At 36.4% G+C, this 26236-nt stretch overlaps 1 protein-coding gene across 1 annotated transcript in view; it reads left to right on the top strand.

The window, feature by feature from the left end:
- The window catches only part of pod1 (coronin), a 588411-nt gene that overhangs the window by 54106 nt on the left and 508069 nt on the right, over positions 1-26236 (top strand). Inside the window, exons 3-4 of the mRNA XM_090381732.1 lie at positions 4119-4215; positions 14643-14723. Coding sequence (XP_090237858.1) covers positions 4119-4215; positions 14643-14723 — 178 coding nt within the window. The remainder of the gene's footprint in view (positions 1-4118; positions 4216-14642; positions 14724-26236) is intronic.

Raw genomic sequence — 26236 nt, 5'->3', positions numbered from 1 at the left:
TAAAACTCAGTCTTGTCTTATATCTCGCAAAAAGGATTCTTCTGCTCCTATGCTTATCTTTAGTGACACTCTGATTTCTAGGCAAAATGATATCTCTTTTGGGGATTACCCTGACTTCTAATCTCTCTTGGCACATGCACATTACAAATATTGCTTCCTCTGCATCTAAAAAACTTGGTTTTCTCTTTCGCTCTCGGCGTTACTTTTCTTCCACACAGCTGCTCACTCTGTATAAATCGTAAATCCGTCCTGCCATGGAATATTGTTCCCACATCTGGGGTGGTGCCCCCAAAACTTCTCTCAGGCTTCTTGATTCCATTCAGAAGAGGGCAGTTATGTTAATTAATGATTCATCTCTAACAGAGTCTCTCCATTAGCTGTCTCATAGACGTACTGTTTCTTGGCGCATTATAGCCTTAGTTGCTAATGCGCCAGTAAAACCCAACAACCAGCCAACCAAGACGTACTGTTTCTGCTGCATGCCTCTTCTACAGATACTTCCACGGGCACTGTTCTTCTGAATTGGCTTCTATAATTCCCGCTCTCTCTTTCAAAACAGTCCAAACCATGCCGCCACCAGCCAACATCCATTTACTGTCCAACTTCAAACTCACAGAACCAACTTTTCTTCTTCCTCGTTTATTCATTCAACTGCCGTTTTCTGGAGCAACCTTCCTTCATATGTATTTCCTGAAAATTACAGTCTACAGAAGTTCAAGTCCAATGTAAACAAATATCTTCTTTCGTCTTCTCAGTCTCCAACCCAAGTACGGTACCAAGTATTATAGGTTCTAATACCTCTCGTGTTTAGGGTTTACATAAAAAAAAAAAAAAAAAAACCTAAATAAATATTGTTAGAATATGTATATATAAATATATATATATGTAAATATATATCTAAATTCACAAGTGAAGAAGTTTTTAGGGATGAGAATACCAGAAGTACACCAATTAATAAGTGGAAGCTAACTGATTTTGTTATAAACTGAGAAGAAAGTGAAGAGAAATTGCTGGAAGCTAAAAATCAATAAGGCTTTTAATATAACTGGATAGATCCTGTCTATCCAGTTATATTAAAATAAGTACTGAAAGTGGTGCTTCTTTTAATAGCACCAAACAAACCTTTGGCCACAATTATGAGAGCATCCTGGGATTCAGGGGAGATTCCTTTAGATTTGAGATGTGCAAATGTGTGTCTGCTAATCATAAAGGGAGATCCAAGGAGAAAATGAACTATTATGGATTTTTAAGCTCTGTTCCAGGGAAAATAATGGAGTCAGTGGTTAATGACACGAATCTAACCATACTACTGCAGCAAGACAGATAAATTAATATCTGTCTTGCTGCAGATAAATTAATATCTGTCTTGCCTAGAATAACATACCAATTAGGTGGTACCACACTCAAGATGTTGAAGAACAAAAGAGACACTAGTGGTAATTGTTGAGTCTGACAAGGTCTCTGAGCAGTGCAGACAGGTTGCTAGAACATCTCATGGGGTTTTGTTAATAACATACAGGAACTTTGCCATCAGGGACAAGGAGGTTATTATCCCATTGTATAATGCAATGGTTAAGTGACATCTTGAGTACTGCATACAGGCCTGGAAGTCTCATTTTAAGAAGATGTGACTCTCTTGGAAAGGGGCAGAGAAGAGAAAAAAGATTAGTCCTGAACTCAAGTGGGTACTCTTACTACAAAAGAGTTAATTTCTGTGAATAGCGGTAGTTGGAAACTAGCACTGGCAAGGAGACTTGATTGAAGTGTTTAAGGCTTTAAATAGATTGAGTAAACTTAATGATTAATTCTCACTCTTTCTCAGACACTGCATATAAGGGGATATAAACTTAAATTCATGCTCAGGTAGCTGCTAAACTGAACAAGTATGTATTTTGCATCTATAGTTCACACAATAGTAGTTATTCAAGGAGGGGAATGCCAGAAGTTTATCAAACTCTAACAACAGGAAGCTAAGTGATTTTGTTATAACTGAGAGCAAAGTGGAGGACAAATTGTTGAAGTTAAACATAAGGAAGGAACCTGGGATGGATGGATGGAATCTATCCAGTTATATTGAAGGAGGCAGCAAAGGAAGTAAGCAAATCCTTAGCCATAATTATGAGAGCATTCTTAGATTCAGTGGATGTCCCCATGGACTATAGATGTGCAAATGTATCCCCAATTCACAAAGGGGGTTCAAAGGGTGACACAAATAATTATAGACCTGTTAGTTTAACTTCTGTTCCGGGAAAAATAATGGAGTCACTTTTTAAAGAGGTGATACAGGATTACCTAGACAAGACTGCAGTAATAGTTCAGACACAAGAAGGTTATTATCCCATTGTATAATGCAATGGTTAAGTGACATCTTGAGTACTGCATACAGGCCTGGAAGTCTCATTTTAAGAAGATGTGACTCTCTTGGAAAGGGGCAGAGAAGAGCAGTGTTTGTTAAGGGGGAAGTCTTGTCTGACCAATTTGATTGGATACGGTCACAAAGGAACTGGATGCAAAAAATAATTTTGATATCATATACTTATATTTTAGGAAAGCTGTTGATATTGTGGCACATGAAAGAATACTGTACAAATTGGAGCAGTATGGCATTAAGGGCAAGTTGCTACAATGAATAAAAGGATGGTTGAGTGGGAGAAAACAGAGAGTGGTTATCAGTGGACACTGCTCTATGTGGACTAATGTTATTAGTGGAGTCCCCTAGGGTTTGGTGTTAGGCCTGTTGTTGTTTTTGGTATTTATCAATGATATTGATGAAGGTATAAGATGCAGGGATAAGGGTTGATTGCCCCCTTGTATAAATCAGTGGTCAGGCCACACCTTGTGTACTGTATACAGGTCTGGAGGCCTCATTTTAAGAAGGATGTAGAGCTGCTGGAACGAGTATAGAGAAGGGAAATGAGATTGGTCAGTGGAACAAAGGGTTGGTGTTACCAAGAAAGGCTTAAGTTCTGTAAATTGCAGCTTCTGGAGACTAGGCACCTGCGAGGTGATCTAATTGAGGTCTATAAGGCCTTGAATGGATTTAGCAAACTCAATGCTAATGGGATTCTTTCTCTTGCTCAGATTACTCATCTGAGGGGGCATAAGTTCAAATTGAGGAAAGACAATTGTAGAATAGATGTGCAGAAATTTGCCTTTAGCCAATGATAGTTGGGTGGTTGATAGTTGGAACAAACTTACAACTGTTGTAGTAGAGGTCAGCAACTTAAATAAGTTCTAAGCAGAACTAGACAAACATTCTGAGTGAATGGATGGGTGAAATGGGAAGGATGTGTTTTTTTTTTTTTTGGCTGATGCTATATAAGCTTGCTTTCTTGCATCATATTCCCTGCTAATGCTAAAATTATAGAAGTATGATTGTGATGTCACAATTATACTTCCCACAGCTGCTATTTGATTGTAGCCATTCAAATGGCTGCAATCAAATGCAAAATCGAAGCCAGTATATATTGGCTTCGATTTCGCCAATGTGTGCTCATCACACATGCAGTAGGTGGTTTTATGTGAAATAGTCTAGACAGAGAGAAATTCTAATTTTTCCTCTTTCGGAGCAGAACATACCACATGATGTTTTTGTGGGCAGACATATTTATTAAGACTTAATTTTTGGACAGGTTTATCAGTCTGGCAATACATAAGAATAGGTGCATGTGACTTAGTGATGTGAGTAGAGATTGTTTTGGAGAATGAATATATTCTCTGAAAGTTCTGCAGAATGAGAATATGCTTCATAGATTAATCAATAGAATTATCCTTAATTGGTATGGTTGATATCAGAGGAACTGTGAATGGCATGTTATTTCAACATGACAGCATATTTTATACTAACTGGTGGCAAATACAACTTTGTTTATATCATGCTGAATACATCACACAGACATGATGAATGATTAGATAAGAAGGGGCATTTGCGACCTTTCATTAATTTTTAATATTTTATTTAAAATTATAATTTAGTCAGATTATTTTCCTAATATTATAACTTAATTTAATAACACTTTAATTAACACTGTCCATCGTTATCAGATTGAGAAATGTGCTATAATAAAGTGAGTTGTTTAATTATAATTTAATCACAGGAAATTGACTTCTAATTTTAGGGTTGGATTTTGGGAATTTCTGTAGGAACACCACATTCACATGGAAATAACATTAAAGCAAGTGCTGCATTCATGGCTTTTAGCCTTCAGACCAGAGGTATGTTTAGTTTTCTTTCATTTCTTAGATATACATTATAATTTTTTGTGTTATTGTCAGTTTTTTTTTTTTTTTTTGCTTTTATTATTACTTTAAAATTTTTTCATAAGTATGATGGATCACTTTTGCTTCAGTTGTTAGAAAGTATTCAGACATTTTTTTTTCTACATGTGTATTCACATTGATTACACTGGTCGGCAAAATAAATAATTTTTTTTCGCTCCCTGTTAAAATTCAGGGTGATCCTTGTATATTTGATGTCACTGAATATAAATATCGCAACCATACTGCCATAACACCAATTGTAAGGGAGAAGGGATTAAAATCAAAAACTAAGTTTCTAGTAAAAAAACTTTTCATATATTTCAAGAAAATGTTACATACAGTAACATTTTCTTAAAATATTGAACTAAATATTGAACAGTAGTTTGATTAACCTTATTCTATTTACAAAAATGCTTATCTGATAACAAAACACTTATTTTGTCATTTTTTGCTTTTTATAATTGTCCATTGGTGTCTCACGCATGAGATTCTAACAGTAGTCTGCCAACATATTTAGACTATTTTTCATTTTAGAAAAATATCTTGATGAAATATTTCACCATGTTTGTCTTTTTCGGTAAAAAAAAGTCTAAATAGGAATGTAGGAAATGAAGCTTTAATGACACATTGCATCCCAACTCTCTGTATGCTAAAATTAGCTCATCCACAATTTCACTGTAATTTTGTGATTTCTCATTGCCTAAAAAGTTCTGGCAGATGTTTTTGAATGCCCTCCAGACTCTTATTTCTGTTTAATTTTTTAGTGAATTCCTCATCTTGGAATAGCAGTTTGATTTGAGAGCCCACAAAAATTCCCTCTTTTATCTTGGCCTCACTGATTCGGGGAAACTTTTGCCTCAAACAGGAAAATCCTTCTCATTTTTTTGTCCATCATTTTCACAAATATTTTAGGCGCCTCCGTAGCCAGGTGAGCAGGAGCAGCAGTGCGTAGCACACGCTTCTTGATTAGACCGGGGTTCGAGCCCGTGACCACCAAATACGGAGGATGCGGAAAGGTCAGTAAATGACCACCGCATATCCCCGGAGCAATATGGCCTTAGTTGCTAATGCTCTTGAAAACCAAGTAACAAACAAACAAATATTTTAATCAAAACTAGCTTGATGTGCAATGGAAGTAAACATATTTTTGACTTATCCACTAAAGGAAGAAGTGCTACATTTTTCTGGCGTAGTTTCTGAATGGTCTAGTCATTTCTGATGTGGAACATCCTTGTAGGTATCTTAACCGAGTAAATCTGATCAGACATGAAAATTGTGATCTGGAAGTGATGTCATCTGCAGCTTCTGCCAGAGGCAAATTATCATAACTTGTATTGTTGCAATCATACTTCCTACAGCTGCCATTTGATTGTAGCCATTCAAATGGCTATAATTAAATGGGTAATTAGGCTATTGGCTTGGATTTTGCTAACCTATTTCAAGGATGTTTCACATAAAATAATCTACTGCACATGCTCGGCATATGTGCCATTTTTTTTTTTACCCTGCAGTGGCAATCCTTTGCTTGTCTCTCCTACTCAAATAAAAAAGCAGCTACACTAAAATACACTAAATTTAGTATATCCACCTTGCAACCCAGTCAGCAAATGTACCACTTTTAGGTCGGCACTGATATTCCATTTGTATCCTTGATAGCATATTTTTTGCAAAAGAAACTCCAGGTTCTCATGTTTCCTTCATGACCGGATACTTATTTCTGTTATGGAGTAAAACTGTTTTTAAGCTGACCTTGGACGAATCAATGAAAGCCTCCACTGCTTGGAGATGTGCTCCAGATGTAACTTTCGATAATTCCTGGACATTGTTACAATAAACCAAAGTACCATCCAAGGAGTATGCCTAGTATGCTTAGATTGCCTCCTCCTATAAAAAGACACCCTTTTCAAGAAGATTCCGCTGCTGAAGCCGTGATCCTAGTAATTGAGTCTTGGTTTTGGAGAGATCCAAATCTCTGACAAAATCGTTCAATTCTGCCTAAGATTGGATGCAGCTTTGCGATATCAAGAGTTGAAAAGTCTGGATCTGTACTAGTTCTGGGTTCTGCATATTCTGGGGACTCCTTTTCCGATCTTGAATCAGAGTCAAGTCCATAAGTTTCTGCTGGCTTTGGTACTGGCATTGTATCATCATGAGGAACAGGCCTTATAGCAGAAGGTATGTTGGAATACTCCATCTATGCTTGGATTTCCCAGAAAAACCTGAAATATTGGTCATGCAAAAGTAACAATCATTTATGTGGTCTCAAGGTTCCTGCCATATCACTGGAACAGAAAAGGCATCAATTTATGACTATCTCTAAGCCAGCCTGTTAATGTCCTTGAACAGCTACAGGAAATATTTGGAACCCGTACTTTATCTTAATTTTCGACCTTACATCCAAAATAAGAGTTCATAGGCTTTTCTTGCAAGTTGTGATGGTGGCTGTTGCTGTGATTTCAATACCACTTCTGCACAAATGTAGCAAAAGCTATCAGGCAAGAACGTGACATACGAGGGTGGTTCAATAAAGAATCGCCCTGCCCTAGCTGCAGAAGTACTAGCCTGTTGATTCTTGGCACAGGTTTTATTCCTTCTCTACATAGCCACCATGCAGACTTACATATTTTTCCCATTGATGGATGAGGCTACGGATACCATTTTTGTAGAAGTGGTGAAGTTGGTCTCTGAACCATGACTCTGTTGCAGAAATGAGTGTCTCGTTGTCAGAGAAGTGGTCCCCCGAAGAAATGATTTGAGAGAAGGAAACAAGAAGTCCGATGGTGCAAAATCGGTTGAGTAGGCTGGATGGGGCAGTATTTCATATCCACAAGTGGCCGCTTGTGTTGTTGCAATTTCAGAGGTGTGAACTGGGGCATTGTCTTGAAGCATTCTCACACTTTTGGACAGCATGTCATGCCTACATGTTTTGATTTTCTCTTGTAATTTTGTGAGTAAGTTGGCATAATAGGCACCTGTAATTCCTTTTGGCAAGTAATCAGTCATTATTACTCCTTTCTCATCCCAAAACATTGTCAGCAAGACCTTTCTTGCTGACGCTTGGACACTTACCTTCTTGGGGGTGGGGAACCATGATGTCACCATTCCATGGACTTTTTTACTTTCAGGGTTGAAATGGTGTATCCAACTTTCATCCTGAGTGATTAGACAAGAGAAAAAGTCTTCCTCATTTTTTTGGCACAGGGCTAACAACTCTTGTGATTTCTGTTGTTGATCAGCCTTCTGGAAACCAGTCAATAATCGGGGAATCCATCTTGCACTCAATTTCCATAAATGGAGTTGGTCATGAAGGACTATTTCAACAGAGCCCACACTAATCTTCACCTCCTGGGACAATTCACACACACATACCGGACGATCTTCCATGATGTTTAACGACTCCACTTTTCTGATCGTACTGTCATCAATGGCTGAATGGGGATGACCTGGAATGGGCTCAGATTCTACCGATGTCTGACCACACCTACTGTCTATGGCAGTGCTTCACAATGACATAGGATGCGGCTTCATCCTTACATACAGCAGCCATCTCCTCGTGGATTTCTTTAGGAGATTTCCCCCTTCAAGAACAGATACTGGATTACAGCTCTGGCCTCACTTTGTCCATGATGCTACTTCGTCACACGTTCAGCTCTGTAAGAGAAAAACAAATTATGACACAGGGCTGAAATTTTACACCTTTAGTACAGAGATATGTATGATGCTACACACAAAATATCATTACTCTGTGTTATGTGGAAGTAGGTGAAGGTGATTCTTTATTGAACCACCCTCGTATTTCATGTACGGTTGAGGTACATGCACATTAAGAACACAATTAAGAAATTGTAGATTTTTATTTTTAATTTAAACACAGTTCACAATTTATGCTAATGCACACAACACTTGTTTACAAACACAGGAGCGGGAGTGCAGTAGCACACGCTCTTTGAGTAGACGGGGGTTCAAGCCCCTGACTGCTGAATACGGTCGATCTGCCAACCCGCACTGGACCAGCGTGCCAGATTATGGTCCATTTCTCTCAGCATGAATTGTTGAGGAGGCTTCCATCCTGCAGTGGGTTGATAATGGCTGCATTTTACTTTTTTTTTTTTTAATTGACTAAAATATTTGTTAACCACTCGCTCTCTGAAATATATCTACTTTTTGAAATACGAAAATGTTTGTTTGGTGTGGAACCCACTCGTATATTCTGGTAGAGAAGTTTCTAGAAGGCTCACATTGTTACTAGAGAACTCTGTCGAAAGTTCTAAAACCTTCCAGAAACAGCCCAACCTTTCTTCCACATGTAACAATATTCCAGAATGTTCCAGAACATTCTCGAATTTTGTAGAAAGTTCCCAAATACCCTAGGAATGTCCTGAATATTCTAGAAAAAATAAATAGATAAACTAATTGGAAAAGATGATTAAATCAACTACAGGTCTTGGTTTTCAGTCGTTAACCTACAGTATTTTATGTTAACCTTCTCTGGTAGAGAAGTTTCTAGAAGGCTCATATTGTTACTAGAGAACTCTGTCGAAAGTTCTAAAACCTTCCAGAAACAGCCCAACCTTTCTTCCACATGTAACAATATTCCAGAATGTTCCAGAACATTCTAGAGTTTTGTAGAAAGTTCCCAAATACCCTAGGAATGTCCCGAATATTCTAGAAAAAATAAATAGATAAACTAGTTGGAAAAGATGATTAAATCAACTACAGATCTTGGTTTTCAGTCGTTAACCTACAGTATTTGAAAACTGAGGGTGATGAGAACTTTTTAAGCACATATATTTGTGTAAATATATAGTTAATAATTGTACTATTAAATATTGGTGTAGATGCACCATAGATAGCACTTAAAACAAAAACTACGATAACGTAGTGTAAAGGCATCATTTCAACTGCATCTCATATTGTGATCATCCTTCACAATGAGTTACCATGTATTACACTACCTGGAATAAGTAACGCTTCACTAATAGAGAAGACTATTGTTACTTATTATAGGTGGGCACCACTCAGATGGCACTGTTTCAAGGCTTGTTGGCCTTTTATTGGTGGGTGGGCAGATACCTGGTATTGCAATCATGACAACAAAATTGTGAAGTTATCCCACAATATAAGAGATGCCAAAAGGTGTACATGATCATCATTATTATAGTCTTATCACGTACACCTTTTGGAATCTCTTATATTGTGGGATTAACTTCACAATTTTGTTGTCATGATTGCAATACCAGGGTACCTGCCAACCCACCAATCAAAGGCCACTGATCACAACAAGTTTTGAAACGGTGCCGTCTGGGTGGTGGTGGTGCCCACTAAGAATAAGTAACAATAGTCTTCTCTATTAGTGAAGTGTTACTTATTCAAGGTAGTGCAATACATGGTAACTTGTTGTGAAGGATGATCACAATATGAGATACAGTTGAAATTGGCACACTATAGCCATAGCAGCTTGTATGCCATTATCCCCCCCCCACACACACACACACAGTTGAAATGATGCCTGTACACTATTATCGTAGTTTTTGTTTAAGAGCTATCTATGGTGTATCTACACCAATATTTAATAGTATAATTTATAAACTCTTATAATATTATGCCTTGTTGCATTTAGATTTATTATAGAATTAATAATTGTGTATATGGAATTACTGATTTGCAAATATATGCTTTGTATAATGTATATACACAACTATAAATGTGTAAATATATATTAACTATAAAATGTGCATATAATAATATTTCGGGGCAAGACTATGTGCTCACTATATGTAACCCACTGCTAGTACCCTGTATCCTGCTCTGTAATTAGCACCCTCCTGGCACTTAGCTGTCCCAGGGTGTTTCCTTTTGTGGAATAAACAGATAATAATAATAATATCTGAGTTTTTGAACATATTTCCTACAAGAGTCATCAGTTTCCTCCCTGAAATTATCTCAGGGAGGAAATTGATGCCGTCCAGTGTTATCATTGATTAAGCACATAGTTAAGGTAATTTAAGTTTTCTTCTCTTTGATGAGATACAAAATTTCATTATTTTAATGTGGAGAATAATGGATATCATAGGCTGCCTAAGTGTGTTGTAAGGTCATCAGTGACTATCCTGCAGCCATTTTCATTAAATATAAACATTTTGTATAATTACTGTGCTATTGCACATACTGTAAACCAAAACAGGACAAATCAGTTAGGTCATGATCATGCTTATAGTTTTTTTTAGTCCTTTTTCTTTCTTTATTGATGTGTAAGACTTTGGCTATAATTTTGGTGTTTGTTTCTTATATGTTTATAGTGGAAATGAAAATGCCCTTTTGGCATTAGCAGAGGCATATGATGCAAGAAAGAAAGCAAAAAAAAAATAAAAAAAATCCCTTCTCATTTCACCCATCCATTCACTCCAAATGTTTATTTAGTTCTGCCTTGAACTTATTTAAGTTGTTGACCTCCACTACAACAGATGGAAGTTTGTTCCAACTTTCAACCATCCGCTGGCTAAAGGCAAATTTTTGCACATCTATTCTACAATTGTTTTTCTTCAATTTGAATTTATGTCCCCTCAGGTGAGTGATCTGAGCAAGAGGAAGAATCCCATCAGCATTGAGCTAGCTCAAACCATTCAAGACCTTATATACCTCAATTACTTTCTACTCTACAACCTCAGAGCAGACTAATAATTGGACTTCTTAAACTTTAAATAGGAGATTTTGGTAGAAAAAGGAGATGGAACTCCTTTAAATAGGTGATTTTGGCAGGATCTCCTTTTTTTCCAATTTCTGATGCCAACACCAAAGATTGCAACTGATTCTAGTTTTACCTTTATTAACAGATTCCTATCCAAGTTATCCAGATAGAATTGAATACATTTTTTAAATAGAATACACCTTGTTATGTATGTGCAAAACTCTTTTACTTAGGAATGCTGAACAAAATCCTTCAACAAGGTCACAAATAACCATCTGGGTGTGTTGAAATGTAGCAGCTCTTGCACCAAGGATCCTCAAACAACTGACCAACTGAGCAACCACCCAATAAAGTTGCTGCTTGCTAAATAGTATTCTAAACGCAGTTTTAAACAATGAAAACTATAGCAAGTGTAATAACATTTTTCATTAGTTCCCTTCCCCCATAAACTACAAAAATATTAAAGTATTGTAAAACTGAAACTGCCCCTTACAGTTTTCTCAAAATTTCAGTTGTGTTGGTGCACCCCCTTTCTCTTCCATTATCCCTAAGTGTGTGTACCACCAGATGAGAAACATTGATGAAGGGGATATTCATCAAAAAAATAAATACAGTGGACACAGTGAATACAGTGTTGCATATTCAGTGTCCATTGATGCGGAGTGGAAATGTGTACCTAAAAAGGTGGAAGTGAACAGAAAGGATACATGAAAATTAAGCAATATAAAATACTTTAATTTGACTGTGATGTTTTTGAAAATTCACATAAACCATTAAAAACAAATAAAGAAAATATTAAAATCAAGAATTAGAAAAGGGTTAATGATCTACTGTAAAACAGTCAGATTGGTAGGAGTACAAATTCAGTACTTTCTTTCATACAGTAATGACACTGACACCCATACAACCTGTATGAAGCAACATTAACAACTAGCCATGCAATGTGTAAGAATTCAAGAACAAATCAGGATGTTAGGTAATCACTTCCACTGCACATGGTAAGGCAAAAAGTGATAACATAAACTGAATCACCGATTACAATAAATGCATTTTTTCTGTTTATTCATATAACGTCTGATCGGGACTTCATAAAAGTGATAAAATTATCACTTTTATGAAGTCCCTAAGAGGAATGCACTGTAATTAAATATAAATTTTATTTTTTAATAATAAAATTTGAATTTTTTTCAGGATTATTTTTTAAATTTTTTTAAAAAAAATATTGATTTGATTTCTGACAGTAACATCACTCCATTCTTGAGGCAATCAAATTAGAATCTTATTCTGATTTGATTGCCTATTATTTTGAACATCTTATTTAAAAGCATTTATGTAGAAAGCTCTCATTTTTACATTTAGAAAGCCTGACCATTGCCTTATACAAGGGGATAATCACCTCCTTATCCCTGCTAGAAAAATTCCTGTATATCATTGACAAGACACCATGAGCTACTCTTGCAGACCATCTGCACTGCTCAGAAAATTTCATATCTGCTTGCACAATTATCCCCAATTCCTTTTCATTCTCTACCACTGTCAGTGTGGTACCACAGAGTTGATACGTTACTCTGGGATTACTGCTTCCCATATGTAGTACTTTACATTTGTCAATGTTAAACTTCATTTGCCACCTCTCAGCCCATCTGCTCAACTTTTCTAGATCCTGTTGCAGCAGTGCACTGTCGTTAGTGTCATTAACAACCCTGCCAACCTTCGTATCGTCTGCAAACTTGGATATTAAGCTTGATATACCATCATCAATATCATTTATAAATACAGAAAACAACAATGGACCCAACACTGAACTCTGAGGGATTCCACTAATAACATTAGTCCACGAAGAGCAGTGTCCATTGATTACCACTCTGTCTTCTTCCACTCAACCATCCCTTTATCCATAGCAGCAATTTGCCTCCAATGCCACACTGCTCCAATTTGTGCAGCAGTCTGCCATGTGCAGCAGTATCAAAAGCCTTCCTAAGATCCAAATATATGATATCAAAGTTATTCTTTGCATCCAGTTCCTTTGTGACTACATCATAGTATCCGATCAAATTTGTCAGACAAGACTTCCCCTTAACAAACCCATGCTTTGTCCGAGCTATAACTGTAGTCTTGTCTAGATGATCCTGCAGTGCTTCTTTAACCAGTGCCTCCATTAATATCTTACTTCCAGAATAAAGTTCATTATTAGCTGCAGCTTCCTAGTAATTGTCCTTCTGGTTTTTTGTTCCTATACCAAAGAAAGCTTATTTAGCTACAATCCATCTAAAACTCAGTCATGTTTTAATTCTCTCTCAAAAGAAAGAACTACTTTTCTGCTATTCTGTTAATTCCACTTTGCTGTTTAAGCTTCTAACATTGAATTATCCCACAGCATATTTATTTCTGTGTCCTGTTTTGCTGACAAGCACAGCGAGGATTTTGTTGGCTCAGTAATGTCCTGGTCAGGTATGTCTGTCTCTTGCCTCTTGCTTGCTTCTGCAATAGTGAAATGGTTTTGGCCTGTAATTTATCCAATTTTATCACCTTAGTTCCATATTGGCAGCCAATCCATGTTTGTTTTATTGCATATAACTGGTTCTACACTAAAGTTTACACTATGAGAGATTGAGAAGTGGATATCAGTTCTGAATTCCAGTTGGTTCTCCACATGCCTAGCTTAGATAACATGGGAGTTACCTCCTAGTTTGTTAGTTTCTAACCCTCCAATAACCTCAAAATGTAATTAATAATGGTAAAAATGGGATTTTTTTTTATAAGTGTTAAGGAATATTTCTAAGGAATAAATATTAGAAGAATTGGCTATTTAAGATATATAAAGGTAAAAATTTAATGTATCACAAAGTCTAAAACAGCACTGAGTTTGGAAATTGGATGGCCCTATCTTAACTCCAGTTAGAAATCATTTCTCTTAGATCTGATATGGGGATTAAAGGGCAAATGTGAATACAGGTAGTAACCTTGCTAGAATAAAACACAGTTCTGCATTAAGGGCCACATAATGAATTATTAATTTTGAATTTAATCTAAATTTACAGAAATCTTTACATTGTACTAGCTTCTTTGTTACCTTCTTCAGAGGCAAAAGTAGTCTTTCTGTAGCAAGTGATAAGGGCATCAGACACTGCTTCATGCTCCTGCAGGTTGTGAAAATTTTTACATTTGGCTTTTGCAGTATTTTCATTACAGATGCCAATATACTGTGTATATCTATTCTCTTAAATTATTGAAGAAGTTGTCACAACAGAAAATTGTATAAACTTAGCTTAAATTCAAAATTAATAAATCATTTCATGTTGTTATTTGGTTTTTAGGAGCATTAGCAACTAAGGCCATATTGCTCCGGGATATGCGGTGGTCATTCCATGACCTTTCCGCATCCTCCGTATTTGGTGGTGACGGGATCGAACCCCGGTCTAATCAAGAAGCGTGTGCCACGCACTGCTGTTCCTTCCCACCTGGCTACGGAGGCGCCTAAATCATTTCATAACCGTCAGCACAGAGTTTTTTTTTTTTTTTTTTTTTTTCTATCCATTTTCTTTAGGTTCCTTCAAAAAAATGTCCAATTTAGAATAAATTTGTTCAACTAAATTTTGTAATATCTTGCAGAAAAAATTTTTTTTTTGAAATAAAAATAATTTTCTCTTCCCCCCCCTCTCTCTCTCTTATTTTATTTTATTTTATTTTTTAGGAGGAGGAAGCCTTGGTATTCTACCCATTGATGACTATGGCAGAAAGGACAAAAATCTTCCAGTACTTCATGCACATGCAGGTAAGAGTACACATTTTATATCGATGTGGTAATAATGAAATAACTTCCTTGCTTTCTGACCATTTTTTGCTGAAAAATAATTCATTAGTGCAAAATGACAAATTCTGGAGAAATTCATATTTGACTTGTATGTTTTTCTTTATTTTCTCGTTTTTGTTTTTTTCTCTTGCATACTAGTAATTCTTTTATCAATCACTGGAAGTTCCAAGTGGATGGTAGTAGTGATGGCTCTTTCAGTACTTGAGGCCTGAGATTTTATTTTGCAAGGAGGCAAAGTTTATATAGCATCAGCCTAAAAATGTCAGCAATTCCTGTGTATCCCTCATTACCTGTTATTAATTTTATTGACATGTCTGTGTAATCCTTCTATACATTTATATATGCTTTTGGATTGTACAAAATTGTGATAGGCAATCAAAATGCTGACCACCAAAAGCCTGACAGCTGTAATGCCAAATGGTGACAGAGCCAAAACCATGACATTTGATGCAAACTGGGTAAAACTCCAACAGCTTAAATGGAAAATTATGTGTGAATATCTTTTTATAGAGGATATTAACTTTCCACTTATTGGTTGGAACTCACGGATTAGCTACTTACCATTTTTTTTTTTTGTTTTTTTTTGTTTTTTTTTGTACTGATTGGATGGCTTATTTATTTCATCTTGTCTGAGGGAATGCAAATATCCTTAACCTGGCTCTCACGAAGGACCCAAACTGTGTTATAAATATGGTTATGATTTTGTTTGTTATGAGATCCATTAGCAGGTGTTGACCATGATGTTTTGAAATATATTATGTTAAGGAGATGATGTGTTAAGTTAATAAATTGATTATATTAACGAGATCTTATAGTTAAGGTATTCAGCTTCAGTGTGGGGAAAGGATGCAGATTGAGGTACTTCTGATACTAATATGCAGTTGAATAAACCTCAGAATAAACCTTGTAGAATACAAGGTTGCTCTACAAGCCACACAACAGTTAACTAACTTAGCCAACTTCTTGGCTTCAATTGGTCTTGAAATAAACCCTCTCAAAACGGCCCATATGTCCTTCTCCCAAAAGCACAAGAAGCATAACATCGCCATACTCTTAAATGGTCAACCCATACAGAAAGTTGAACATCACAAAGATCTTGGAATTATCTGCCATCCAGGTAATTCCAAGGACATTCTGCTACCACAAATAAGACCCTAGCCGCCATCTGGTGCTGAAGACAGGAATTAGCTGGGGTCCATAATGCTCAACTGGTGAAAGTATACATTGTTAGTTGTGTTGCCCCGGTTGCCTTATATATTTCGGTCATTTGGTAATCAGCTCCAGAAACATATGTTAAAGAGTGGCCACCCTGAAAGTTTATTGTTATCAGTACAAATATTCATATCCTGGCCAAGTTACTGACAGGTAGATATTATGCTCCAGTCCTATCAGGCATTATTTTGCACCCACGAAGTCAGAGGCAATCATGCGGGCTGCAAATCAAACCACTCCGGTCCAACCTAATCTTCTTGAAAAGCTTAATAGGATGTTTGCGCTTAATACAATGGAAATTCTTAACCAGTTTCAAGCAAACTATGAAAAATTATGCTCCAGTAAGACATATAGAATGACTGTCTTCCAACTAATAACAACTGAGTCTGAACGGTACTAACTAGAACCCATAGTCTCTTGTGGTGCAAGTAAAAATTGAGTTGGGAAGCCTGCCTTCCATCCAAGGCAGTCCCAATGTGCAGTTCTCTCGAAATATCTGCCATGGTTTCGGATGTCGTTTTGGAGGTTGACTGCCTAGCAACACAATCTTTTTGTTTCTCAATGTTATGCTGCCATCAAGCAGTTCATGCTCATAGTTTTTCAAGCTTTACATGTTGTGGATACTCCTCCTTGAGATACCCAGCACAAAGGACCTTTTTTTATTTTTAAACTGTCAATTTTTTGTAAATTTATTCTCTGAGTTGTAATTTTTTTTTTATCCCCTCTAGCTTGCACACTTTACAAGGGGTGATTGTAAATAGCAATCAATTGAATAAATAAAATAAATAAAAATTTATGAATTATAAGGGATTTTGAAAAATTTGTCCTGTAAGCCACAAAAACATTTATGTTGCTAGGGAAATACCATACAAGATAGATTCCAAAATGAGTGATGAGTCATGTATTGTAACAAGTTTGATAGAAGAAAATATGAGCCAATACAATTAAAGATTGTCAGGAGACACCAGCTGATATAGCAAGTACAAAACAATATGTAAAAAAATCTCAGAAGTAGATTGCCAAAAGTTGAATTTGAGAGGAAAAATTGCTAATGGGTACAAATGTTATTTTTTTGCATATATATGGAGAAGAAATGAGTAAATGAGATCAGTCCCTTTCAAGATTAAAGTGCATAGAGAATCATTGTCCTAAATTCCCCATCTTAATCATCCTAATATAGTTGATGCCAAAGAGTTTTTTTGCAAAAACTCTGTAAAACTGCATTAAAATTAGAATTTGAAAAAAAAAAATTATGACTTTCTGCTTAATTTCATTAACAAATTGGCTCTACAATGTTGACTAGCAAACTTAGGTTTGCTAGTTAACATTGTAAAATAGAAATGCAGAATCTGTTATTCTCTGTGATGTGTGATAATTTCATTGCATTTGCGTGATACAAAGCTAATTAACAATCTTTCAGTAAAATGCCAAAAATGTGGTGTAAAACTTCAATAGACATACATGCAACATTTTCCATGTATTGTAAAATCTGAAAATGGTAACACATTTGCATTGTGTAGTGTATGTGTAGGTAAGATCTCACTAGTGCATAGATATGATCTCACTAGAAGTTTCTACATAATTGTGGCAGTGTAATCAGTATCAGCAGAGGATTATAAACTATAAATTTTAGCACTACTTACATGTTTTAATAATTTAACTTGTCATGTAGACCGCAACGTATGACAGTAATATTCGTAGAGCTTTTAGAATTGGTGATTTGGCATAGATATAATATTGCAAATAGCTAGCATGACAGTTAAAACCACGCAGGTGGCAATAGATAGTTAAATTTATTATCTGTTATAACTACTTAGATTTTACAAACGTAACATTTTAACTTAATACCTATAACCACTTAGATTTTACACACATAATGTTATAACTTAAACTTGATAGGAGATATGAAATTCATATAACGTTAACTCGGTAAAAGGTAAAACTCAATACTGAAATATATATATATATATAAACTCAATACTGAAATATATATATATATATATATATATAAACTCAATACTGAAATATATATATATAAAATGTTATTGCTGCATTGAGATATAAGTTTAGCATAATATTTTAGTATAATATTTTTAATTGTATTGAAAAATTAATCGAAATCATGCCTCAGACCAGAGCAGTGAAGCAAAAGGCTCAAGGTAATGGGAGTGCTGTGGCTCAGGGGAGAACTGAGGTGGTGGTGGTGGTTGTCCTCTGAATCACAGCCTTTTGAAATATATTGCTTGTTTGTGTTTGTGGATCTATCAGGAATGGGACATGGTATTGTCAAGGGTAATACTTTGTATGTGCTTGATATAAGGAGTGTGAAGAAGTTATGTGCCAACTCAGGATTGTTATGGGCCTTTATGAGAGCTTCAAGAACAGTGTAGATGTCTCTGAAGGACTAAAATTGGGGGATCCATCAAGCTCTCAGTTGCCCACATCAGCGCAAGAGCTTGCACTTGATCATGTCAGTTCATCTGATATGATCAAGTGCAACAGGGATGAGATGCACTTAAATTGAAAGGGTGAAAGAATATTTGCTGATGCTATCGAGGCAGTGTTAGGTGGGTCGGAAAACTGCTAGCTTGAGGGGTGGGATACACAGGCTGATGGGTTAACAGTAGCCACCTGCAGAGGTGAAAGTGATTATTGCACTGCTTCTATTGGAATAAGCAGCAGCCAGAAAAACAAGTTGCTGGGTATTTCAGAGACTGCTGGGAGTCATCGCAGAACAAATAAATACATGGGCTGTGTTAGGGTAGCTTGGAATAAGAACAGGTGCATGTATACTTGCGTGTACACCAATGCTAGGAGTTTAGTAAATAAATTTGATGAATTTGAGGTGCTGGTCAAATTATCAAAGGCAGATATTGTTGGGATATCAGAGACTTGGTGTCACACAGATATAAGGAATGCAGAATTGGAATTTGGGGAGTACTATGTTTACGACCAGGCTGCCATGCACGGAAACTGAACTTGGCCTGTTATAACGTAAGATCACTCATCGGTGAAGACAGGATATTAGAGCTGGAAAAGGAATTAGAAAATGTGAATTGGTATATCATCGGTTTGGCTGAAACAAGAAGAAGAAATAAATCACTTATAAGTTTATCAAGTGGAAATTTGCTGTACACCAATGGAAACAGTGAAAGGAGTGACGGTAGAGTTGGGTTTCTGATCCATAAAGATTTAAAAAACAACATTTTGGAATTCAAAAGTATATCACCAAGGGTATCAAGACTAATACTCAAGATTTCTAAGAGATACAAGCTAAGGGTTATAATGACTTAATCACCAACATTGAGCCATGATGAGGAAGAGGTTGAAGAAATGTACACCGATATTGAGAGTCTTCTAGATGAGCAGAAAACCCACTACACTATTATTATGGGGGACTTCAATGCTAAGGTTGGAAAAAGACAAAAAGCGCAGAAAGGGGAAACTATAGGAAATTTTGGAATTGGTGAAAGAAATGAAAGAGGTTAAAGACTTGTGAATTTGCAGAATCTCAAGGATTGTCAGTAATGAACACTTTTTTTAAAGAAAAGGGTGAACATAAAGTGGACATGGAAGATTCCAAATGGATTAACAACTAAGAAAATCTAATTAACAACTAAGAAAATCACTAACAGAAGATATATTGTGAATGATGTTACCGTCCTGAATAAGGTAAATGTTGGAAGTGATCACAGAATGGTAAGATGTAGATAATACAAAGGTCTTTGAGATAACAGAAGAGGAGAAAAAGCAGTATGTACTGGAACTTAAGAACAAGTTGGAGCTTCTGCAGACTGCTCAGGACCAAGATATCGATGAACCGAAGGCAAAAAATGAAGAGCAAGATAAACACTGACAAGAAAAAAATTGAGTATACTGAGTTATGCAAAGCCATTAGAAAGAGACTCAGAGAGGACATAAGAAGATTTAACACAAGAAAAGTAGAACAAGCATTAAAGGAAAACAAAGGATTTAAATCAGCAGCCAGGAGCAATAATACAGAAAGACAAATGATACTGAAACTGAAGAATAGCGATGGCGTACTTATAAACAGCAGAGAAGGCATAATTCAAATAGCAGAAGACTACTATAGAGAATTATACAAGGAGTGAGGGAATGATACCAGCAGTGGGGAAGATGGATTGCAAATTAGCAACACATACGACATACCCGATATTCTTCCTGATGAGGTAGAACATGCATTAAAGAAAATGAAGAATCAGAAAGCCCCGGGGGAAGATGAAGTTACTGTAGAGTTGTCAAAATTGGGAGGAAGAGACATAACACAAAAACTGGCAAGGCTCTTCGCAAAGTGCATTAGAAAAGGTGTGACGCCTAAGCAGTGGAATAATGCAATCATAGTTTTGCTGCATAAGAAAGGAGATAAATCAGAAATTGGAAATTATAGACCAATTAGCTTGTTATCCCACATCTACAAGTTATTCACAATGGTCATTACTAACGGATTAGAAATAATACTTGATGAGAATCAACCGAAAGAGCAAGCTGGCTTTAGGACAGGATTCTCAACTATGGATCACCTTCACGTAATATCACAGCTAATGGAGAAAGCAAATGAATATAAAACACCATTATGCCTGGCATTTGTGGATTATGAAAAGGCATTTGACTCCATACAGCATAAGGCAATGTTTCGGGCACTGGAAAAACAAGGCATTGATACCCCATATATTATGATTTTGAAGAAAATATATGAGAGTGCTACCTCCTTTATTAGACTAGACAAAGACAGTAGGAAATTTAAAATTGAGAAAGGAGTTCGACAAGGAGACGCAATATCTCCGAAGCTGTTTACTGTTGCCCTTGAGGAAGCTTTCAGAAGATTAGACAGGTCGCAGAAAGGAGTCAATGTGAACGGAGAATACTTAAACCATTTATGATTTGCAGATGACATTGTGGTCATAAGCCACGATCCCAAAGAATTAGAGGAAAATCTTAATCAGTTATGCACAGTTAGTAAGGATTTTAGACTAAAGATGAATATGGCTAAAACAAAAGTAATGATGAACAAGTATGCCACAGAAAGGGAAATAATGATTGAAGGAGCAGTAATTGAAAAGGTGGAGTCATATACTTATCTGAGACAAGTTATTAGCTATAATAATAATAAATGGCTGGAAGTCAAGGGAAGAATAAATTTTGGATGATAGTATTCAGGAAATATAGTCGCATACTGAAGAGCAATATCCCAGTTTGTCTGAAATGTAAAATAATGAACCAATGTATACTCCCCACCATGACTTATGGAAGTGAAACTTGGGCACTCACCAAAAGAATGGAAGAGAAACTGAGAACTACACAGTGAAGAATGGAACGAATTATATTGGGAATCAGACTGTTAGATAAGAAGAGAAACACATGGATTAGGCAGCAAACTCAAGTAAAGGACATTCTTATCAAAACTAAAGAACTAAAATGGTCTTGGGCAGGACATGTAGCTCGAAGACATGATGACAGATGGACTAAGAAAATAACAGAATGGTACCCAAGAGGAGCTAGAAGAAAACCTGGAAGACAAAGGTGGAGATGGATAGATGAAATTCATGAGTTTGTGGGTAGTAAATGGATGGCCAGTGCTCAAAACAGAAGGAACTGGAAAGTTGCTGGAGAGGCCTTCATCCTGCAGTGGATTGAAAATGGCTGATGATGATGATGTGCACAGGAAGGATAGACAGGATAGGAAGGGAGGAGGAGTTATGCTGCTATTAGTTAAGAAACACATAAATCTAGGAAAGTTCACCCAGTTGACTTGTGTGGACAGTCCAATGTTGAGTCTGTTTGGTGTAACATGAGCACTGGGAAAACGATATTGAGAGTAGGAGTGTGTTATAGGCCTAATGAACAACTGTACAGAGAAATAGAGTGGGCCAGTAAATCAGATTGTCTTATAATGGGGATGTTAACTTTCCAGATATTGACTGGAACTTCTGAATTGGTCACTCGCACACTAGCAAGGCTTTTTTGGATTTATTGGATGATTGCTTTCTGCAACAGCATGTTTGAGAGGCAACCAGAGGGAGTAATACCCTTCATCTGATTATCAGTAGTGATTCTTCATGCATTAAGAATCTGCTGATAAAGGAACCAGTGATCACAGTGTGCTCACTGGTTCCTTTATCTATGTAGCAGTGATCCCAGTGTGCTGAAGTGGGATTTACTCAAAGAGGTAACTACCATCAAGGGTAAAGGGAAGGGTTTTTGCTTTCGTAAAGGTGACTATGGTGCTCCGAGACAGTATTTAAGTTCTATACGGTGAGACCAATTGATGATGTTACCAACAGCAATACTAAATGGGAAACATTCAAGGAAGTAATTGTGGAAGCTACTGGGCTTTTCATACCAATTAAGAATGGATGTCAGATGAACTCTTGGTAGAGAAGAAAAATGCATAGGATGCATATAAATCATTAGGTGACACAGAGGCTCATGGGAGATATAAGCTGGTGTGTAATGAAGTCACAAAGGAGGTTAGGCACGTGAAGGCAGATTACAAGAAATCTTTGGCAAAGGATGCAAAGTAAAAAGCAAAGAGTTCTTTACTTATGTAAACTCTATAAGGAAGGGGATGAATCAGATTGGTCCACTTGATATCGAGTGGTCAACTGCTGTGCTCAGGTTGCTGACAAACTGAATGAGTATTTTGCATCTACATTTAGGGAGGGGAGTGCTAAAAAGCTTATCAAACTCTGACAGGGAGCTAAATGATTTTGTAATAACAGAGCAAAGTGAGAAGAAATTGTTGAAGTTAAACTTAACAGTGACACCTGGGGTGGATGGGATGTATCCAGTTATATTTAAGGAGGCAGCAAAGGAAGTAAGCAAACTCTTAGCCATAATAGCCATAATTATGAGAGCTTCCTTGGACTCAGAGGAGGTTCCCATCGACTGGAGATGTGCAAATATGACTCAAATTCACAAAGTGGGATCAAAGGGTGCTTACAGTCTCTACAAGTTCCAGCTGTGAATTACAAGCTCCAAAAAAGATCAGTGTTTTTCCAAATAATTTTCTTAATTTTCATATTATATTATACTTTATAGTTCTAGTTATATATGTTATTTTTGTTTTAATTTAGATAGAATTTTTGTAAGTTACTACTTAATTAGTTAAGAAAGAGCCTTTGCTGCTCTGTTATCTATTAATTAAATAAGTTGCTACTTAATATATGCAAAACGTTGTTTCATTCGAATCCTGCAGCCATTGTTTTTGTATGGAGTGAGTGGTAGGGAATTCAAATTTTTAATTGTGGTAAATAGGTAGCTCTAGCGTAAAACGTATCACTGCATTTAGGAATCTATTAGATAGTGTAGTATTGATAATTAATTAATTAAATTTATTGATCTTATTAATTTTCATTGTTAATTTCAACGTCATACCCCAGACTAGAGCAGCAAAGCAACGGGCACAAAGTAGCAGGAGTGTTGTGACTTGGGGGAGAGCTGAGGGGGGCATTTCTCAATGCATCACAGCCTAAAAAAAAAAAATGTGCAACTTGTGAAATGTTTGCAGAACTCTCTGGAACATAATATGATCTAACCAAGGAGGATATCTTTGTGTGTGCTAGGTGCAGAGAGTGTCAATAAATTAGGTGCCAACTCAGCATTCTGATGGGTGCTTAAGAGTCAAATAGATAGATGCCTTTGAAGGTATTAAAATGAGGGCCCATCAAACTCTTAGCTGTCCAACTCAATGCCTAAGCTCATTCTTGTGCATTGGGAAAAACAGCAGCAATCTCCAAAGCAGAATGCGCTGATCCCACAGGAATTAGTTATCGTTGGTGACTATTGTCAGGCTCACGGTAATATATTGTGTAAAAAGGATAGGCGGAATATGATCAAGGTATGTCTGCCAGGAGCAACAATTGATGATGTAGAACCAATATCATCTTTTAAGTGCGCAAAGGGTGATATTGTTGTACACATTGGCACTAATGACATTAAGAGTAGGAGATCTGCAGATTTACTTAACAAGTACAGGTCAATGCTGAAAAAAAAGTCATGAGTTAGGGTTAAATATCAAAGTGTGTGCAATTCTGCCTGGACACGATAGGAGGGAGTATATGATAAGAGCCTTGTCAATCAGTTTGGCACTGGAGGGATTGTGCAAGACTCATGAGGTAGAATTTTTCTCAGCATGGTCTGTGCTTGTTAACAGGAGAGACTGCTTCCACAGTGATGGGATACACTTAAAGAAATAATCAGTTGATGCCTAATAGACAATCCTAAACAGAAATCCACAGATAGAAAAATTTTAGTAAATAAATGCTTGAAAGATATTTTACTAGTAAACAGCCTTATGGCTGTATTTTAATATGAAATGTGTATTTTGTTAGTAAAATTTAATTTCTGAAAAAAACAGTTTTTCAAAAAACTGTTTTTTTTTTAATTCATATAAGAAATTCATATTTAAGAAAACAACAAAGAAGAAAGCTAATCAGATCGGAACTTTGTGCACTGGGTGTGGGAAAGTCTTAGATAACTCAACTGATGCTGCAGATGAATTGAATAGGTACTTTGCATTGGTTTTTACTGATGAAAGACCCTTCATGCTGAAAAGAGGTTGTGCTTTTGAGGCTGAGCCATATGAAATTATTGATGTCGTAATTACAGAAGATTGTTTATTAGAAAACCCATTAAGGCAAGTAAGGCTCCTGGAGTTGATAGCATATACCTTGTAGTTTTAAGGGAGTGTATTGAGGCATTGAGGTTAATTATGAGGGCATCTTTGGACTCAGGGGAGATTCCTTTGGATTAGATAAGTGCCAATGTATCACCAATACATAGATGTGATTCTAAGAGTGAAGCTGATAACTACAAACTGATAGTGTGATCTCAGTTATAGGAAAAATCTTAGAAGCAATAATTAAGAGGGCAATCCAGGGACAGTTAGATAGATATGGAATTCTGAAGGACACACACAGCATGGCTTTGTTAAGGATAAATCATGCTTAACTAACTTAGTAGGCCATTTTGACACATTTACTATTGAGCTGGATTTAGGAAACAATTTCTACATACTTTATTTGTATTTTAGCAAAGCAGTGGACTCTGTCCCTCATGAGAGATTACTGTATAAGTTTGAATGGGTTGGGATTACTGGATTAAGATTCTAAGATCAATTGCTGGGTGGCTGCAGGGCAGAAGGCAGAGCATTGTGATTAATGGGTATCTTTCAGATTGGTGTAATGTCAGGAGTGGGGGGTCTCTTTATGATTAGTTCTTGGACCATTGTTTCTCGTATTCATAAATGACATCGACAAAGGAATATAAGGCGTGATGTCAAAGTTTGCAGATGATGTAAAGATTGGCAGAGTCATTAATGATCAGTGCCAAACAGTGCTCCTTCAGGATGACTTGAACAGACTTCAAAGATAGTCAGAGAAGTAGCAGCTGTGTTTTAATGCTGCTAAATGCAAAGTCTTGCACTTGAGGAATAGCAACCCACAAATAAATTATACACTTGTTGGGGTTGAATTGAAAACAGTGGAAGAGGAAAGAGATCTGGGAGTTACAATATAGGCAGAATGAAGTTTTCTAAACAGTGTAAACAGGCAGCCAGGAAAGCCCATGGTGTTCTATCGATGATTTACTGAACATTATCCTGTAGAGATAGGGAGGTCATAATTCCACTGTATAAGGCAATTGTAAGACTACATTTGGAATACTGTGTTCAAGTATTGAGACCTTATCTGAAAAATGACATTGAGATTCTTGAAAGGGTCCAAAGATGGCCAACTCGAATGGTGAGATCAGCAGGACGACAGTATGAGGAAAGACTTTGATTATATGGGCTACAGATCTTGGAAACCAGGCACTTCAGAGGTGACATGATTGAGGTTTATAAGGCTCTGAGAAGGATTAGTAAAATGAATGAAGGTGGAATTTCCATTGTTATAAAGAATTCCAGAACTAGGGGCCATAAAATTTAAATTTCAGGTGTTGAGGTTTAGATTAGACTGTAGGAAGTTTTTTTTCTTTTAGCCAACAAGGTGTTGTTGGAACAAGTTGCCCTCACAGGTAATTGAGGCTGACAGTTTGAATAAATTCAGAGGTCAACTAGATAGTTACCTGTATGAGGAGGGAAGCATATAATTTGTATTTTCTTATCTACTTGGGGGTTTTTTTTTTTTTTTGCCAGTGCAGCAAAAGCCTGCTTCCTTGCACTATATGTCAAATACCATTACTATTGATTTAATTATTTAATATCGAACTTTATTTTTTGCTTTAAAATTTTCATTTAATTT

The sequence above is a fragment of the Mastigoproctus giganteus genome, chromosome 9 (genome assembly GCF_048544385.1).
Source record: "Mastigoproctus giganteus isolate SK-2022 chromosome 9, ASM4854438v1, whole genome shotgun sequence".
Classification (NCBI taxonomy): Eukaryota; Metazoa; Arthropoda; class Arachnida; order Uropygi; family Thelyphonidae; genus Mastigoproctus; species Mastigoproctus giganteus.
This window is presented reverse-complemented; position numbering and strand designations above follow the sequence as displayed.